This window comes from Sinocyclocheilus grahami, unplaced genomic scaffold (assembly GCF_001515645.1).
Source record: "Sinocyclocheilus grahami isolate Dianchi unplaced genomic scaffold, SAMN03320097.WGS_v1.1 scaffold783.1, whole genome shotgun sequence".
Taxonomy (NCBI): Eukaryota; Metazoa; Chordata; class Actinopteri; order Cypriniformes; family Cyprinidae; genus Sinocyclocheilus; species Sinocyclocheilus grahami.
This window is the reverse complement of record NW_015505962.1, coordinates 35,307-55,345: the sequence shown is the minus strand read 5'-3', so window position 1 is coordinate 55,345 and position 20,039 is coordinate 35,307. Positions and strand designations below refer to the sequence as shown.

Sequence of the window (20,039 nt, the reverse complement as noted above, 5' to 3'; positions counted from 1 at the left end):
CCCCCCCCCCCCCCATAAAAGAAACGTTTGTTGAAAAATTACCCACACTTCGGCCATCTAAGATGTAGTTTAGTTTGTTTCTTCATTGGAACAGATTTGGAGAAATTTAGCATCACATCACTTATTCATACTTATTGGATCATCTGCAGTGAATGGGTGCCGTCAGAATGAGAGTCCAAACAGCTGATTAAAACATCACAATAATCCACAAGTAATCCACACAACTCCTGTTGATCAATTAACACATTTTGAAGCAAGCTGCATGTTTATAATACATTCATCAAACGTTTTCCTCCATACTTAATATTGTTTTCTCAAGTGAAAAAGTAATCTTGCTCAGGAGAGAAATATGCACAGATCAGGCACTATTTACAAGCAAAAACAGCCTGGTTAGTACTAAACAAATAGGTTGATGGATTTTGAAGTGAGAGGATAACAGGGGATGGAATTTTTCATTGGAGCTAGTACTGCTATGTATTATGGACTGGCATTTAGGCCAGAAGTGATGGTTTAAAGTTAACCCCTTAACTGTCACCGTCCCACCTGTGGGACGTTTGGCGCTCTTTTTTTTTGTGTCTTTTTTCTCTATCAAATCTTTTAGTAATCATCATAAATCATATATCATTTGAAAGCTTAGAAGCCCAAGATTCATCCTGTGAAAACCATTTCGAAATCAGACATTGTCTTACTATGGAAATGGTACTTTAAAATCTTTTGGCGGTCTCCTCCCCCTTAGTGGGCGGTGTCAAGTGTCATATTACAAAATGAATTACGGTCTTTTAGAATCAAAACTTTTTATAATCTTGACAAAAAACATATCATTGGAAAGGTCTGAGTCTCAGGATTCCATATTTGAGGTAGAAGTAATATTGAGAGAGAAATCTAGACATTTGTGACAGAAAAATGCATTTAAAAAAATGCAATGGAGTTTGGATGGCACCCGGTGGCTGTTTGTGGTATAACGCCCTAAATAAAATCTCACAGGAACCTCAATTTTGAAAACTTCAAATTTGAAACATAACATATTTAGACATAAGGCTATAATTTTATACCAATTTTAGAGTAAACCCTGATATGTAAAATATTTATTATATATAAAATAAAATTAATATAGTTCTTTACTGTACATTTAAACTACTATAACATTTTGATACTTCAATCTTTTGAAAAAATTCCACTTTGGCTATAATTTGCTGATTTTCTTCATTAAAAAGAGGCCAACCTTATGTCTGTATTCCAAAGTGTTCATAAATTACAACAATTTAAGTTTGGAACACATGGAAACACATTAAATAATCAGGACAGGAACAGAAAGGAAACCAAACATGGGCATAAACTGAACATAACACAGGACATTAACGTAACATAATGCCCCCCTGCAGAAGCCGCGTCCTCGTGCCACATAACATCAACAGGGTGGGAGGGTGGGTGCCTTGGAGGTCCCTCAGGACAGACCACTACGGAACAGGGACACCTCCAAGGCGGTACCAGTTCGGGGTGCCATGGCAGAGCAGGCAGACTAGGAAGCCATGGTGGAGCAGACCGACTAGGGAGCCATGGTGGAGCAGACAGTTCAGGAGGCCATGGCGGAGTAGGCCATAGTAGGCCATACTCCTACTACCCCCTCCCCCCCAAAAAAAATCCTTGGGGAGAATATCATCTTTAGAGGCCCTCTGTAGGCCTAACTCGGGAACTGTGGCCCTCCCTAGGCTTGACTTGGGGACTGGAGCCCTCCTTGGGAGGGACGTGGGAACTGGAGCTCTCTCTGGTCAAAACTCAGGGACTGGAACCCTCTCTGGGCTAAACTCGGGGACTGGAGCCCTCTCTGGGCTAAACTTGGGGACTGGAGCCCTCCGTGGACATTCCGTGGTAAGCTGGAGAATGCCGTGGCCGGCGGGCTGACTGAGGAATGGCCGGCGGGCTTGACTGAGAAACGGCCGGCGGACTTGACTTCGGAGCGGCCGGTGGGCTTGTCTGCTGAGTGGTCGGCAGCGGGGTTCCAGATCAGGATCGTAGACTCTCCAGACACTGGATGACTGCCTCCTTCCAGGTGAGGTTGGTGGTGGCAGTTCTTAGACCTTGTCCAGTAATCTCTGTACCCAGCTCTCCCCAGGGCTTTAGCGACCTCAAGAGCATTACCTCATCAGGAAGAAAACCAACAGAAATACCCTCAAGTCTTTTAAGTCTGATTTAAGATGTATGGGCCAATTTGTGGGTTCAGATCCCTTTAGTTGCCCTTTTCATAGGAGCATGCAGCTAAAACACTGGGGACCGTGTTCATTACTTCATTTTTATTTTTTTTTACCTCCTTCAGCCTTTTATTCATATACAGGCACACATTTTTAAAATGCTTACCAGACTCTTTTTTCCTTCAGTGAGCACAGCACAGAACATTTTTGTTTGGTGGGACACTTCAGAGAATACTTTAGAATGCTTATGCTGGAAGATTTCAGATGGGATACTGGGCTTTTCTCTACGCTCAAGGATGTTTGGGGTAAACTCAACAGCATGATGAATCTTTTCTCTTCCACGAAAAATAATTCCTAGGACATACTATTTGTATTTATAAAAAATCTGCTGTAAAATAATTAAAGATCCATGATGTGTTCGATTTATAGTGTGGAATATTTTCTCAGTACCTTGTGCCCCAGAGGTTTTGCTGTTGCCACCGGCTGCTCCAGATCCTTGCCTCTGTTGAATGGAATAAGGAAAGAAACTAAATTAAAATGTTTTTAACTTTCAAAAATCATTTTACAAGAAGGTTGAAATAAATGAAGAGAAGGTTTGTTAACTACAAAAACACAGGCCTGGGTGAATATCACAAGTCACCAGTCATATTTCAATTTTAAAAATACGATTTATTTTAATATGCAGTTAACAAAAAAAAAAAAAAAAGGAAATGAATTTAGTGCTGTCAAATAATTAATCACGATTATTCACATCCAAAATAAAACTTTTTGTTTACATAATATATGTGTGTGTACTGTGTGTGTGTGTGTGTGTATATATATATATATTCATGTATAATTTATATTATATATAAATATATAAGTATTTTATAAACAAAACATATTTTTTAAAATATTCTTATACATACATGTGTGTGTATTTAGAAATACATAATAAATATACACAGAACACACATTTTCAGAAATATCAGGAAAATGGGGTGCAGTTAAACAGCCGAGTGAGCAAGAAGGCATCACCAGCATGTTTTCCCTGGGCACATCATCTCCTGCATTATTAACTGCACTTTCACTGAATTTCAAACCGTGTTTGTAGTGCTTTGATGTGAAGAGCTCAGGCAACCTGCATGTCCTTTCATGCCATTAAGAATGTTCAGCCAAACATGAGCACAGAAACAACCCTCCTGTTTAATGTTTCCTTCAACTCTTTTTAATTAAAGCTTTCATGCATTTAAATCCTGTGATACACTAGACAGGGTCCAAAATGTACTCTTTGCAACACCTGCCTGAGTGTATAAAGGTAATTTATTTATAAGCCATGAATATTTATAGGGGGTGGGGTGCTTTAGGTGATCCTTCTGTCAGACCCCCATCCCGTTAAAATGTCATATGACTGAAACTATTTTATCATTCCGACATGTTTCACAGCCACAATTTGTGTATTTTTGAAACTATAATGAAATATAAGGCCAATTTTACAGTATAGACCTTATTCAGGTTAGACGTCATAAATTTAACATGAATGAAAACAAGGCTGTGAAGGATAGACTTGCAGTCTTTACAATGATATGCAATGTATAAAAATTCTAGATCACGTAATTTTTACAACTCTGGAAACTATAGAGCAGGGCTGTCCAAACTCGGTCTTGGAGGGCCGGTGTCCTGCAGAGTTTAGCTCCAACCCTAATTAAACACACCTGAACCAGTTAATCAAGCTCTTACTAGGCATAAAAACTTCCAGTCAGGTGTGTTGAGGCAAGTTGGAGCTAAACTCTGCCGGACACCGGCCCTCCAGGACCGAATTTGGACAGCCCTGCTATAGAGTTTTTGTCTTCTGATTTTTTTTTTTCATCAGCTGAACGTGTTGAACAACAGTACAATCCATTAAACACACTGTACTTATTTCCCTCACAGCCTCATTTTCATTCCTGTCAAAAATTAAATATGCCATTACCCTGATTAAGGTCTATTGGGCAGATCTCTATTCCAACCTTGAGACCATTAGCTTTGCTTTCATCAGAAACCATAACACGGTATCAGCTGTATTATGTTATTGATAAAGATACATTTTTCCCTTAATTTGTAGTTAATAATTTATTTTATTGTATTTTATTCAATTTTCTAGTAAGGCTGAAAGGTATAAATACTTAATGTTATGTATTTGTATTCTAGTTTTGAACTTTGTTCTTATTTCTATTTAATTATAATACTATCCTTTGAACTTAGTTTAGTTTTCATTGTTTTTCATTGTATGAGTGTTCAGTTTGAATTGAGTCTGAGTTGAAGTGGCCTAACACTATTTATTCACTCATACACTTATTTATCTAACACACACACTCAGTCTACATTTCAATTTGCACAAATTATACCTGTACATACAACTGTCTATTGTTATATACCTATACATACAATTGTCGATTTGTATATTTTTATTCCTTATTTACGTTCTATTTTTCTATTTTTTATTATCTGTGTTTTTGTTCTGTCACTGTCATTCTGTTACACTGTGGAGCTTCTGTCATGAAAACAAATTCCTCGTATGTGTAAACATACCTGGCAATAAAAACTCATTCTTCTTCTTCTTCTGACACAATCTGTATTTTATAAAATGCTATATAAATGAAGGTGACTTTACTTGACTATTAAATCCAAAGTTCTGCAATGAAACTCTAGATGGTGCAGGCTGATCCTTAACTCAAACTGCTATCACATTATCAACGTGACACAGCTGATTGGGTTCTGTTGCATCAGCAGCCAATGAGCTTGCTGCTCAACATTCAAATAGTTGACCAATGTTTGCTGAAACAGTTTGCAACACGCTTTCAGAAAGCATCTGAAATCAGTATCTAAGATAAGTGAATGCTCTTTTACTCCATATCATGGCATATTGCAAGGTCTTCCTTAAATGAGCAAGCATAAACAAGTTTTAAACTTAAAAGTGTCATGTTTAAGTCTTGCATTTGATGCAGGAATTAATGACTAAACATATAAGCAGCAGTGTTTACACAACTGGGTTTATACAGATACAGCAACAAGCAGTCTATTGTTTTACCAGAATATGTAATTGTTGTAATGATTTGCCGACTAAGCTATGGATATGAGAACAGGCTAAAGTGAAATAATCTTTCGCTCTGGATATATCTGTATATATATATTTTCAAGCAGGATTTGCCATATTTAGCTGTGTTACCTCTTTACAATTTGAGCTGAATTACTGAAATAAAAGAACTTTTCCACGACATTCTAATTTATTGAGATGCACCTGTATATATCAGTGGCGTTCCGTTCATTAAGCTGCGAATGCTCTGCATGCCCAGGCCATTTTAGAGAATAAATTTACGGGATAATTCATATAAACATGATTATAAGTTGATCCCTTGTAATTTGAAATGTAACTTAAAGCTTAAAGAGTTAGGAATAAGTACGTAAAATGATTTATTTGCCAAAAGTAATTTATCTTTAAATCTATCAGTTGTGGTTGCTTCCGGGCGAGCAGATTCTCTGCAGCTTTCTCACCTCCACTCTGTTGAAGTGACGAAGTGAAGTGACATGTGACATGTATGGTGACCCATACTTGTAATTAGTGCTCTGCATTTAACCCATCCAAAGTGCACACACACACACCCGGAGCAGTGGGCAGCCATTGTTTTGCTGCGGCGCCCGGGGAGCAGTTGGGGGTTTGGTGTCTTGCTCAAGGACACCTTAGTCATGGTATTGAAGGTGGGAGAGAGTGCTGTACATTCACTCCCCCCACCTACAATTCCTGCCGGTACGAGACTCGAACCCACAACCTTTGGGTTACGAGTCCAACTCTCTAACCATTAGGCCACGACTTCCCCAAGGAAGTCTATTTGCTATGGCTCGTCAGGATTATAGCTGACGATTATAGCTATAGCACGTTCTCAGTGATTTGCTGGTCTGCGATTTATTTAATGCGCGAGGTAAGCTGTTCGCGAAGCTATCGCCCAAGCGGAAAAATGTGCTGTTGCTGTCAGATCTGAGAATCACAATTCTGAGAATCACATTGTGTTTTATGCAAAACCAACTTGACTAAATCAAAAGAAAAAAAACACTAAATGTATATTTTTATTTTCTCAAGCAAAGCAAATTTTAAAAGTCCATTGAACCTATTACATTTTTGGTCATAGACAACGAATATTGAAGATATACGTTACTGTCAACGTTATTGCCTAAGCGTTTATAAAAATGTGGGCTATACAATATTTTTGTAATAACAGACATATTGTTCCCTTTGTTTTGCATATGCTCGTGTCGCTTACAGTTGAAGTCCTTCTCTGATTTTATTATTGTTTGCTAGGTTGCAACGTTACTTTGCAATATTTGAAATATTTTTTGGTATTTTGCATGGTCTGTTATTGGAGTAATGTCACCCGGTGGGGAGTTTTAACTGTTTTCACTGGGAATAAAAAAAATAATTTGGCAGATGCAGAGACATATAGACCGGAGGCGATTATTTTTTAATAATTTTAGTCGATAACCGATATGCATTTCCATTTGTTTTGAAACAACACCAAGTCTCTCCTGTGCAGAAATTATAAACAAATAATTTTTAATTTTGGATAGTTGAGCAAAAACTTATTTGTTAGAACTGATAAATATTCTTAAAGTTATTTTTTTAAAGAGAGTCTCTGCTGTTCCAAAACAGTGAATCTAATCACCATTCAGGGAAAAGTTCCCTTAAAGAATGACCACACTGCTGGCGTGATCTTATCGCTAGCACACCCTGAGCACGTTATTCAGTTATTCGTCTTATCTGTTTCTGATGATATCGTGCATCCATAGCAGCAGCAGTATTTCTTACAAGCACACAGCAGCATGTCAGTGGATGTATAGGCAGTAGCAAATCTCGGTACTTGCTCTGCTGCAGCAGCAGCATAACAGATCTATTCCGCCAAGACCAAACACATTAACAATGCCATGTATCAGGGGCGTAGGCCAGTGTTTGAATTGAGGTGGGGCTGTGGGGTTCCCGGACCTCCCATAAGCATTAAGAGACACCGGAGTTTTCAGTGCGTGCGCTTGCTGACTGAATTGACTGAAACTCGCAAATTCTCTCATCATAAGCAACAAAGTGCTGATGTACGTATGCTGTAAGTAATTTATCATAAAGTGTATGGACCGCTTCATTGATTATAACAGGAGTTTTGAGTGCTTAAACTCTGGCTAGCCTGAATGTAAATGTTCTTTGCTCGATTTCTCCATAATTTATTCGCTATTTGAATAAGTGTGAACATTAAAGTGTTATAATTAGTAACTTAGAATGTTTTTATTAAATGATCACTTCAAATACAAATTCAGTCGTATTAAAATATTTCATGACACCACATCTGGTACTTGTCTAAACAGACGGGTTTATGATGTGTGTAGTTAATAGATTACACTAATTTTAGGCTACTTTAGCCTTACTCTGCAGTTGGCTCACTCTTTGCCTATGGGTAAGATATTTCATTCTTCTTTGCGTAATGAATGTTTGGTACACCTAATTAACTGATATTGATAAAGCTTTTATCTTGGAACCGATGAACAGTCATTAGGTTATTAGGTTTTCTCAACGATAAGAAATAACAAATGTATTTATTTTTTAAGGGAGGGAGATTAGAAAAGACTAGATTAGAAAATTATTATAACATCTCAAATAACTAAAATAAAAAAAATGTGTTTTTGCCTAATTCTTGAGGAAAGAATTTAAGACCATCTGTTTGATAGTCGTCCTCACAAAGATATATAAGACATTTTTAGTTATATATAATATACTAGCCTATTTGAGGAAATATGATGAGGAAATACAGTGCCTTCAATAGGCTACATTTATGCAGAAAGATAAAATGAAAATTAAAATATACAAATACGATTTTAAATGACTTCTGTTTCGGAATAAATAAAGCCACATCTAATTTCCATTCTAAGTGATACGCAGGTTTTGTATGTGGACAGGTTGTAGCTACTGTGTATTTGGAGATTGGGGCTATTGTGAATGATTTTAGGTTATGTTGACAATGGACACGGTGACGAAACACGGAGACCTGGTATTTTATTATGAGTGTCTTCCACTGTGTTCTACAGTTTTTATTTTTTTAGTGACGTGACATGTGGCCAAGTATGGTGACCCATACTTGGAATTAGTGCTCTGCATTTATCCCATCCAAAGTGCACACACACAGCAGTGAACACACACACTGTGAACACACACCCGGAGCAGTGGGCAGCCATTTATTTTTGCTGCGGCGAACGGGGAGCAGTTGGGGGTTCAGTGCCTTGCTCAAGGGCACCTTAGTCATGGTATTGAAGGTGGGAGAGAGCGCTGTACATTCACTCCCCCCACCTACAATCCCTGCTGGTACGAAACTTAAACCTGCCTTTGGTTTACGACTCCGTTCGTTAGTTACTAGTGCCCGCTCACTTTTGCCCAGGCCCACCCAAAAATAAAATTTTGCCTACGCCAGTTCCATGTATATTACCATGTTAAACTCTCAGAGAGTTGTCATGAGAGAAATACAAAGTTCTGTCATGAAACTCTACATGGTGCAGACTGATAGGTCCTTTAGTCAATTAAGTAATCACATTGTTATCTACATGGTGCAGCTGAGTGGTTTCTGTTGTATCAGCAACCAATGAGCTTGCTGCTCAACATTCAAATACTTGTCCAGTGCTCACCATAGCAGTTTGCACCACGCTTCATAAACACTCCACCTTCCCCAGCTCCACCTGCATAGATCTGCTACAGGTAATTTCATGTATGTTATATGTGCGGGGTAAATTTATGTATGTTTTATGTGCAACAGCAATATGTCTGTGGATGTACTGGCAGTAGTTAACTAATGTTAATAATAGAATCTTCTTGTGAAGTGTTACTGTTTTTCTTTCTAACTTTTTGTAGTGAGCAGGGCACGTGCATGCCATTATGTAGTCGTTTGGAATGCACTTGGCAAAGGGAGCTACATAATTTCCTCATTCTCTTCAGCTGGCATGTTCCCGTGACAACACAGCACAGTGTTCGTCAGCAGATGTCGCTGTTTTACTGTCATAAATGTATTTTTATTGTCGTTAGCATAACTGCTGCAAATAAACATACATTTTATATTTTAAAAAGTTTTTAAAATATGCTATATATTATATAAAAACTAATATGTATATAACTTTTTAAAATATAAAATTATATATTTTTTATGCTGATGCAAATCTGCTGACGGACACCATGCTGCGTTTTCACGGGAACATGCCAGCTGAAGATGAGGAAATTACATCGCTCCCTTTGCCAAGTCACGACTACATAATGGCACACACGTGCCCTGCTCACTCCAAAGTCACCACTCCAAGGGGATAGGGATGATCACTAGCATTTGGAATTTGTCCCATGAACCGTTCAGTACCGATACTCGTACCCCCCTAATTTGCAATAATATTAAATTTTCTAAAGAAACAATCATAATACAAAAATATACAAGAAAAAATAGTACTGATAAAAATCATATACAATCTTTCGGTTTAATCAGTGATAAAACAATCTAAAATTCTTCCAGGAGAGACTTTTTAAAAAATTTATTTTAGAATATTTTCTGAATAATATCGTTGTCTAATATAATTTCAGATTGGACATTCTATTAAAATGTTTTACACTCAAAAAATTCTTATGTCACAGACTGGTTTCTCTTCTCCTTTCAATAAATATGAGTGAGTCTTGAATGTCCAATTCAACATCTTGTGTATACAACCTGGTCATTTCTATTTTCAAAACAGTAATTACTTCTTTCATTTACTAATGGATTCACCTCATATAATTTGTTGTATATGCATTCATTCCATTCCATTTGACATTTATTATTAATGTACAGATTCAATATAGGTTTTACATCAGATACTGGAATATTACGTTTTGTTACTTCCAACTGAAGAGCTTTCTTAGCCACTTTATCTGCTTTTTCAGTGCCGACCAATCTGTCTACTGTTGTCTCTATCTACCAATGTTTTCATGATTTATACAGTTGGATTGTAAAAGTTTCCAACTTTATGATAATTAACAATAATATTTCTGTTTATTTAAGTATTTTTAATTATGCTAATAATAATAATAATAATAATAATAGTGATCTAGCAAGTCACTCGAAATTGCTTTGTACTTCATTTGGCAGAGATAAAACTCTAGTGGCAATCATTTTAACAAAGCTGCATTTGTTTCAAGTAAATTAGAAAAATGTTTGTCCTCTCTGAAATCCCAAATGTACCCTTAAATAATTCATCCAGGTCGGCAACACTGCAATGACCAATGGGAGTGCAGACAATGAAGCTGAATGAAGTGATCTGCAACCTGATACATTTGGATGCAGCCGGCAAGTAAGAACAATAGTGACCACCAATACAACGATTCCGTTTCTGCCAGTGTGAACGTACCTTTTAAGTTTCACAAAATCCCAAATTAACCCCTGTTTAATGTTCACAATCATACATCGCAGAGGTGTTGTGACAAACTGTGGAGAAAAACACATTACAGTAACTGCAAATAAATTCTAAGTATTCTGCTTTGACAAGAAAGAGAAACGTACATGCACACAGACACACTCCCCGTGTGCTGCAGCCTTAATCAAACTGCAGTGCTGGCAGTTACAGAAGACTTGTCAGATGCACATGCAATCTTCTTTCCACTCAGCACAGAGTCGGAAAAGACAATGTTCAAGATAAACACGAGTCTTTTGTTGGTTTCTCCTTGCACAAGCACAGGACGCAAGAGCAGAGAGAGAGGCTCCTTCAGCAAAAATACAGGGTCACTGCACAGAAAACCAATTATGTTGCTATGGTCTTTGCATTTTAGAAAAAAAAGTGCTTTATTTAATGTTTAAAACTCCAAATCAAGGTTGCTGCAAAGTCTAGTTTTGCATAGTAATTAAAAAGCTATTACAATTACCTCTCTATTATATATATTTATAAATATGTATGCACTGCTTCTTTTACTTAATTGTATTACATTTAAATCACTTAAAATGGAAATGTACATAATACTTGTTTGTTGTGACTACATAAATCATATTTAACAATTGAAAATGGACAGTGGATTTGTAGTTTCCAGCCATTTTTTTAAATTGAGAGAGTTAGATTATAGTTTGAGTAAATTTACTTGTTACTTGTTAGTGTTTAATGATCATTTATGTTAGAGAATTTCTGTTGATAAGTCAGATTTTATTGTGGTTAACTTAAATGTTAATTAAGTTTGTTCAATAAAACATTTATGTGAATGGACTTGTTCTAGTCTTGTTTTATGGACTTTATTTGTGTGGAAAAGTTGAATTGTAAATTGAATTAAGTTCACTGAATAAATAATTTGTTGAGTAAAAATATATATTGCATAATAAGGTTCAAATCATTAAATTTAGTTAATGCATTAGGTATCATTAACAAACAATGAACAACATTTTAAAACATTTATTAATCTAGGTTAATGGAAGTTCAATTCAACTACTGTTGTTCGTTGTTGACTCATCCAACTTGAAATGTTAAAATGTATATGTAGAAGCATTAACCTACAGAAGATTAATAAATGCTGTAAAAGTAGTGTTCATTAGTAGTGCAATAACTAGGATTAACACATTTGTTATTAATAAATTGAATGCAATTATTTATTATTAATACATTGAACACAAGTGCTAATAGGATTTAAGAGCTATGGAGGAGGGCAAGATGTTTAGAGAACAACTTCCTCACACAAAGCTATTGTATCAATTGACTCTAAAGGCTTGTTCACACCGGGACGAATATTGCGTGCGATTACCGCCGACGTTTAACACCTCGTGACTAAACAAAGGGCGCCAATGTGAGTGTGCACACCGATGCGCAAAACGCGAGGTGTAAAAGCGTAATTTAAAAAAAAATTGGTTTGACGCGCTGCTTTAAAAACTGGCCAACCAATGAGATTAGCGCTTTTGTTCACGTGCCTGGAGCTGCTGAAGTTACAGTAAAACACGACTTGGTGGCACTCAAGCACAAAACGGTCTTGCCGAGCACACATTGATACCTAACGACAAAGAGGAATTAAGTAGACCAAGAAGATGCATCGAGGCAAGATGAATGTAGAGCTGCTGGTCTCATTGGTGTCTGAACACAAAGGGCTTTATGACAAACGCGACGGCGACTACAAAAATCTCGATAAGAGGTAGTTGTTATGGGTAGAGCTGCTGGTCTCATTGGTGTCTGAACACAAAGGGCTTTATGACAAACGCGATGGCGACTACAAAAATCTCGATAAGAGGGAGTTGTTATGAAGAGGAATTGCCGATCAAATAGGATTCGATATGTACCGGGGTATTTCTGTTTTTCATTAAGCGCCATCTAATGTCAGGGAGTGAATTTGCACATTCACTCGGCTCATCGCCTGCGAAAATCGCTTGGGTATGAACACAAAAGACGCGTCGAAAAACGTCGGCGATAAGCGCTTGCCGAACCGTGCCCTGGCCCACCTCTTCCAACCGGGCCAGGGCCGGCTAAACGAACGCACGGTTAAAAAATGCCTAGTGTAAGTACACCCTAAAAGACTTGTGAACTACATTTGGTACTTTAAGAGTTCATGTTTGTTTGTTTTAGCTTGAAATGAATCACACACACATACTATGGAAAAGGGCAGCTCAGACATTTTGCAAAGCATTTTTGTGTTCCACAAAGGATTCAATGGCAAGGTTTTAAATAAAATATTTTAAAGTATCACAACAAGACACTCAGCATCTCTCATCTCCAATGTATTCAGTAAACACACTTTCTTCGTTCTCTGTGGCTGGCGGTTGTTTTGTGACCATTATGTGAGAATCAGTGTTGAAGCGTCTGTGGGAACAGCAGGACCCCAGAGACAGCTTCCTCAGGCTGGCTGCTTACTCAGAACCATGGAAGACAGGCAGATTTTCCTGCCATAAATATTAAATGCTTGACATTGATGCCTGATGGTCTCTCCTAGATACCTGACTTGACACAACAAGGTTGTGCAATGCACACGCATGATGGGTTTGTTTTGAAGTTAGCAGCACTTTCAGTCTTGACCTCCTGTCTCTTCAGAGACACAGCAAACCTGCCTCATGCAAAAGTAAAACTAGAAACATATATTGTATAGAACCCAAACTAGGCAGTGTAAAAATAATATATATTTCCCTTAAAGCAACGTATATCAACATGGAAATTCTAATGTGTCCAGTTTGTCTTCGGGACGTTAGTAAAGAGTCTCGAATCCAGTGTAGATGCTATTTTTCATGTATTATCTCTAAAGACTTTAGGGTCATGACAACATTTATTCTACTTCCTTAAAGCTGAAATTTGCACTTTTTTCAATGTTACAATATTGTACATTCTCATATCCTAGCTTCGTGTGCACAAACTGCTATAAGTAAACAATCTGAAACCTGAAAACAATGTGGCTCTCAAAACACTGCTGTTTGCACATCAAACCAGTCGACAAAGCAAAAAAACAACTACAACAACTGGGTGCTAGAAAATGATATGCCCCTTCTCTTTCAAGCTCTATATGAAGTCAACTTTTATGTTGTCAGTTTAAATTCTGCTAAATCTAATTATCAGAATCTATTACAAAATTTGTGATCTACAGTATGTTTCATAAAGATGAACTGCTCAATATGTGTTTCTTCAGTTGTAAAAGATGGAAAACAAAATATGGAATTATAAGCTGAATAGATAAGTGATTTCCCACCGTCATTGTAGTGCTATTTTAGGAGCTTGTAGATTGCAGACTACAAAACGTCTGCATGGCTTTCACTGTGAATTAAAAATGCAAGGAAAACACATGGAATTAGGCCACAAACTCAAACTGTATTCAGATTACTCGTTCCTTTTTGTGCAAGAAGAAATTATCTTGAACTAAAGCTTCTTAAAAACGGCAAGAGGAGAGACAGCAAACATGAAAGTCTGTTACATATGCTAGACACATATACAGTGGGTATAGATTATGAACCACCCCCCTGTAAAAGAATCACATTTTGAAGGTGATTAGCTACACCTGATTGAGTTTACAAGTCATTTTTAGGAGGGGGTGATTCTTTTTCCAACTCCGTGATTCTGATTTTTTTTTTTTCTGACATATTGGTGTTATATCTTTCACTTGGATATTATAAATTGCAAAAGCAACAAAATGTGATAATTTTAAAGGGGGGTGATTCTTTTCTATACCCACTGTAGATAAATATAGTGATCCCTTAGGAAATCTCCTCCCATTGCATTTTGTGGATCACTAAAAGCACAAATCGCATGTTCTTTGAAGAGGACACTATTAGGAAACTATTGATATTTACTATTACCTGGCATAAAATTAGGATTAACATCACCTTTATCACTGGTCTGGTCTTTCACTATTTTAACCAACAATTATAATCATAAAACAATCTTACCTTTTTTTATTCAGTGCACAGTATTTTTTAAATGTATTAATGTATTTTAATTACCAGTAAATACCAGTAATGTTCAAGATTGAGAATGATTCCCACAAAAACTTTATTTCTGCAAGTTTTTTTCAAGATAAATTAAAACTAGGGATGCACGATATTGAATTTTTGCCGATATCCGATATGCCGATATTTTTCAACTCGTTTTGGCCGATAGCTGATGCCGATACCGATATATTTCCTTTTGTTTGGAAACAACACCAAGTCTCTCCTGTACAGAGATTATAACATTATTTTTTTCATTTTGGTTAGTTTTTAACAAAAACTTACTTTTGAGAATTAAATAAACAGTGAAGTTATTTTATAATGAGAGTACATTGAAAACTTTGAAAATAACTATAAAGCAATCCTTAACATTTTATTTGAATATTTAACATTTGTAGATGGTCTAAAGCAAAAGAGTTGTACAAATTCTGAAAATCTTTTAGAGCATCTTGTATTTAAGTTTTCATAATCATAAGTTAAGTTTCATAATGAAGTTTTCATTAAAAAACATATTACACATTAATGAATACATCTATATATATATATATATATACAGTATATATATATATAAGAGCTAGAGAATAAACTATTATATATACTATATATACTATACTATATAAATTATTTAAAGGGGTCATATGATGCCATTTCTATTTTTCCTTTTCTTTAGCGTCGTGTGTTCGTGAGAGAGAGACAGGGTCACATCACAGTGGAGTCAGCTTTCTTAATCGCGGCTTGTGTACTGCAAATACATATGAGCATCATCACTGTGTCTGTCACGCGACTCTGTTCCCCTTTCGGGCTTGAACTGATGGTAAAACTAAGGACATTATGTACTCTCTTTACATTTATGTTGAAAGCTGAAGCTCGTGATTATGGAAAGGGGCGTTACATTTCCGACGCGTGCTTGTGGTGTTCGGCCAATCACAATGCACTGGGTCAGCTGGCCAATCAGAGCAGACTGTGCTTGTCGGAAAGAGGGGTTTTGTAGAAAACGACATTTGAGAGAGGCGGGGCATAGAGGAACTACAATAATGTATAGCATTTGAAAAATAATGTGTTTTTTTAACATTAAAGCATGTCAACAAATTCTGTTGCACCAAATACACAAAATAATGATCTTTAAAATAGCATCATATGACCCCTTTAATTTACAAGTGTCTTGTTTGTGATTTTTATTCATGTAAGCTATACTTTCTGGCCTTTAAATCAAACCATACTTGTGATTTTATGACATCATGCTTTATTTAATCAGAAACATAATCTTAATGTTATTTATGTATTTTGCTTTCATTTTATTACAAGTAGGCCAACAGCGCCCCCTAAGTAAATAAAAGGGCTTACCGGAAGGGCCTTAGGACCCGGGGGAGGCTGTTGCTGCTACTGCTGCTGCTAATAACTGTTGACTCTATCGCACACCGACCGCGTCATTCTGTACTCACATTCTCAAATTAAATGCTCAAAACAGTGAATCTAATCATCATTCAGGAAAATCTTATCGCTGTCACACCCTGAGCACATGAGAGTTACTCATCTTATCGGCAAGGCATATCAGCATCATTTTTCATATCGGGCCGATATTTGCATTTTAAGCCATTATCGGCCGATTTCGATAGCATTCCGATAATATTGTGCATCCCTAATTAAAACCATTCTTTATTTTCATAATTCACAATTTACCTATACAGATGCAGATACATATAGAAATAACTACAATTCAAGCTGCAATACCAAACAGGAGGACCACACGGAGACACCAACAGACCACTATACCAGTCGCCTTAACCTGACTGTATCAGGTTCCATCAAATCCATTCAGAGCAAAACACAAATTAAAAAAGTAAATAAAAACATTCTGAATTTTTCGAATGTGGCGACCTGAAGGCGGCTCGACGTGACCAGTGAACAGTTCCTCTGTTAGAGTGAGTGTTGATGCCCGTATGTAAATAAACACCACTGACAGCAGCAAACTCCTATAAAAACATGCTTCTTCAGCGAGTGTCCATTATAAAACACCTGCCAGACATGCTATCATACTGAAATGTGCTTGTGCAAAAAGCTATCAGAGAACGCTCATACACAGTTTGCTGGCAAATTAATAATAACAGACTTGCACGTCTAATAGTGTACGATGGCTGTATGTCACTGTAATCATCTTTAGCTCCATTATAACTGTCATCCATCTAAACTTTACTGGTGAGATACTGGTTTGCTTTATTCAGCCCATACAGACTAGTCCTGACTTCATGTTTCTTATTAATATTGGTATGTTTGTTCTCACCAATCGCCGCACAAGTCAAGGTTACGTATGATGATGAAAGCATGTTAGTGCTAGCTCTCCTGGAACTCATAAAGATTGCATTGCAGTGCCTGCAGTTCAATAAAAAGTCTTTGTATGAAAGTCTATGAGAACACTCGGGACGATTCTCGGCCAGAGTGAAATCGCCAAAAAGGACTTGACTTGACTCTTTTTGGACTATATATCCAGAGGCAGAACAAACAGTCTAGAACAGTGACAACTGTGGTTGAATGTGACAGAAAAAAATCCCTCCCTTTCGCGCTTTGGTGGTGCATCACCCTAATGAAGAAACCGCCCGTTTGATATATCAGGTTTTTATGATATAGTAAAAATATGGAGTTCGCACACAAGAAGAAAAAACACCATAGTTTTATTCAGAGGCCCAAACTGAAAATATGCAATGGCCGTTGAATGAAATTCTGATTGCTTGTAATTTAAATCAATGAGATATTTATAACAGTATAATGTACTACGTACATAAAATGCACAGTGAACATCAGTTGTCACCACTGATCTACATAAATTACTAGATTGCTCATAGAATTCTAAACTTCACACTGACAGAGGGCATCACTGACTGACAGCCAAAACTTAGTTAAAATTGCCCAATTTACATCGTATCAGTGGCACAGGACTAGTTTTTAGGATATGTAAATTAATGGTTACTTCAGATGTTATCTGTAATGTTTATGGTCTTCTCGGGCACGATAAGCAATATATTGAAATCGCTACGGTGGGTGTGTCAGCTGCGCACTGATGACACAGGTAACTGATTGAACACAAAGTATGTCTTTATGTACGTAATAATTATTAAGTAAATATTAAACATGAACATATATCTGGTATTAGTAGAAGAAATATATTTGAATTTACTATAAAAATTACAATACATGTCTCTGTTAATGTATTACACTATATTGTATTAAAATTCCAAGTTTCCCATACATCCTCTTAGAAATAAAGCTTCATGTCTTTAAGTCTGTACGCAGTCAGCATTATTTCTCTGAATAAGTTATGATGCTTCTATTATTTTATTTCCTGATTGAGCAATATCTTTTTCAGATTCTTTTTACAGTTTCCATAGGAGTGAAATGTTATATGTTTATGTTTTTGAATTATTAATTTAACCATTGTTTAAATCATTAACTGCTTCAAAATCATGCTGTTAATGAAATTATAACTGTACAAGGCAAATTAAGGTATATGTGCATATACCTTGCATAAATCATAAATATATATTTTTTCTGATTTCAGAATGAGCACTTTGATGTTTGTAATACACGACTGTCCTCTGATCTGATGTTTACTATACTGTAATAAATATCAACATAACTGTTTAATAAACAGGGGAAATTCTCTTCTTTAAACAACATTTACTTTGTACGAATGTCCAGGTTGACTTCAGATGTAACAGACAGTAACTTGTTAGGTAATGTTGTCTCATTAAAATCATACACTCGGGGAAAAAAAAGTGTAAAAGCTGTCACTGGGGCAGTACCTTTTCAAAATGTACACTTTTTTAGGTATATGTACACTTTAAGTACTGATATGCAGTTTTGGGGGTAACGCATTGCAAGTAACGTTAGTTACGTAATCAGATTACTTTTTTTATGTAACTAGTAAAGAAATGCATTACTTTAAAAAAATTTTAATTGATTGAGAACAAGTAAACTTTTGAATAAAAGCCTGTTGAATCATATTTTAACATGATTTTTTTTCAAAAAAATGATGTATGAAGAATCAAATAAAGGTAAGTTGCTTCAGTCAAGTAAATGTTCATCTTGAAACATCACTAACAATGTAAAAGTTATTCTCATGTTTAGTTTATAAAAAAAACACTGAAGTAGATTGTGTGCAACGGATGTTTCAGCAAAGTTTTGATCATGTTGATTTAGAGGCCTTTTTGTGTTTGTTTGCTTTTCATTTTCTGGAAAAATAATAAAAAATCAAAAGAATCGTGGTTTTAAGCAGTCCCTGTGTTTTGCATGTACAGTAGCCTATATGCACTGTAACATGTGTGTGAATATATATGCTTATAACACAGCACATTTGGTTTGATCTGCTGAGACAAAACATTTCTGAAGGTCAAACACCTCGTTTGAAACTTTGCTGTCTGGAGTTGTAGTTGTAGTATATTTTTTAAATATTTGATGGTCAGAAAATTACACTTATTTGACATCTCTTACTCTTCATATAATGCAATAATTGGTGTTCAGCAACCTGGTGTTTAGAGGTGAGCTTACCCTAAAAGGCCACCATATAATGATTTCATGCTCAGTTAATAATTTCAAAACTAAATCTAGCCAAAACTAAGTTTATTTGGAGTTTGTTACAATGGTTTGAAACTTTCTGGAAAACTTCACAACAGCTGTTAAACACCTTTAAACTGTCACTACCATGATGATTCCACTATAGGTGAGTGTGCTCTGTAGACAACAGGCCAACTCATTAAGGTTTTGCAACATAGCTAGACTGTTCTACAAGTATTGTAGTGATCAAAACAACAGATTGAGAGGGAAATCATCCACTGAGCTCTTGTATTCTCAGAGCACTGAAGCAATGTTAAAGTTAAAGATGAACGAGACTGCTTGACAGATGAAGAGCAGATATCAGCTGTCACAGGTGAGGTGATTTATGAGCAGTCTGTCAGGTAAGGCGTAGCTGAAACCACAAGGGAACGTTTCACTTCCTCAATGCCCCAGTCCTGCTGTCACCAGATCCCCTGTCCTACATTATGGAAAATTCTTCTTTGAATAGTCAACTAACTTTAAACAGCATCGCCTCTTTTGATTGAGTCAGTTTAACAAAAGGTAACTAATTATCAGCATTAACACATAATAGACTGACCAGGTGTCCATGTTTTCTGAGCACAGTCCCAGTTTATGGTGTCCTGTTCCCACCTGGAGTTGTCCCAATAAATGTCCCCAAATACACTCGTAGCTGTGCGATATGGCTATATACAGGGCTGGACTGGTAATCGGGCATGCCGGGCATTTTCCCGGTGGGCCGACACTTATAAGGTGCAGACAGAATGATTTTTATTTATTTTTTGCCAAGGACCATCACGCACGGACAGCGAGCAGCCAGTGGCCCATTGGTTTGTCTCCTGTATTGACAGCGTAA

The 20,039-nt window shown here is 36.6% G+C and overlaps 1 protein-coding gene across 1 annotated transcript in view; it reads right to left on the bottom strand.

The window, feature by feature from the left end:
- Positions 1-20,039, bottom strand: part of pcp4b (Purkinje cell protein 4b) — a 38,589-nt gene that overhangs the window by 4,350 nt on the left and 14,200 nt on the right. The window contains exon 2 of the mRNA XM_016246083.1: positions 2,640-2,691. Coding sequence (XP_016101569.1) covers positions 2,640-2,691 — 52 coding nt within the window. The remainder of the gene's footprint in view (positions 1-2,639; positions 2,692-20,039) is intronic.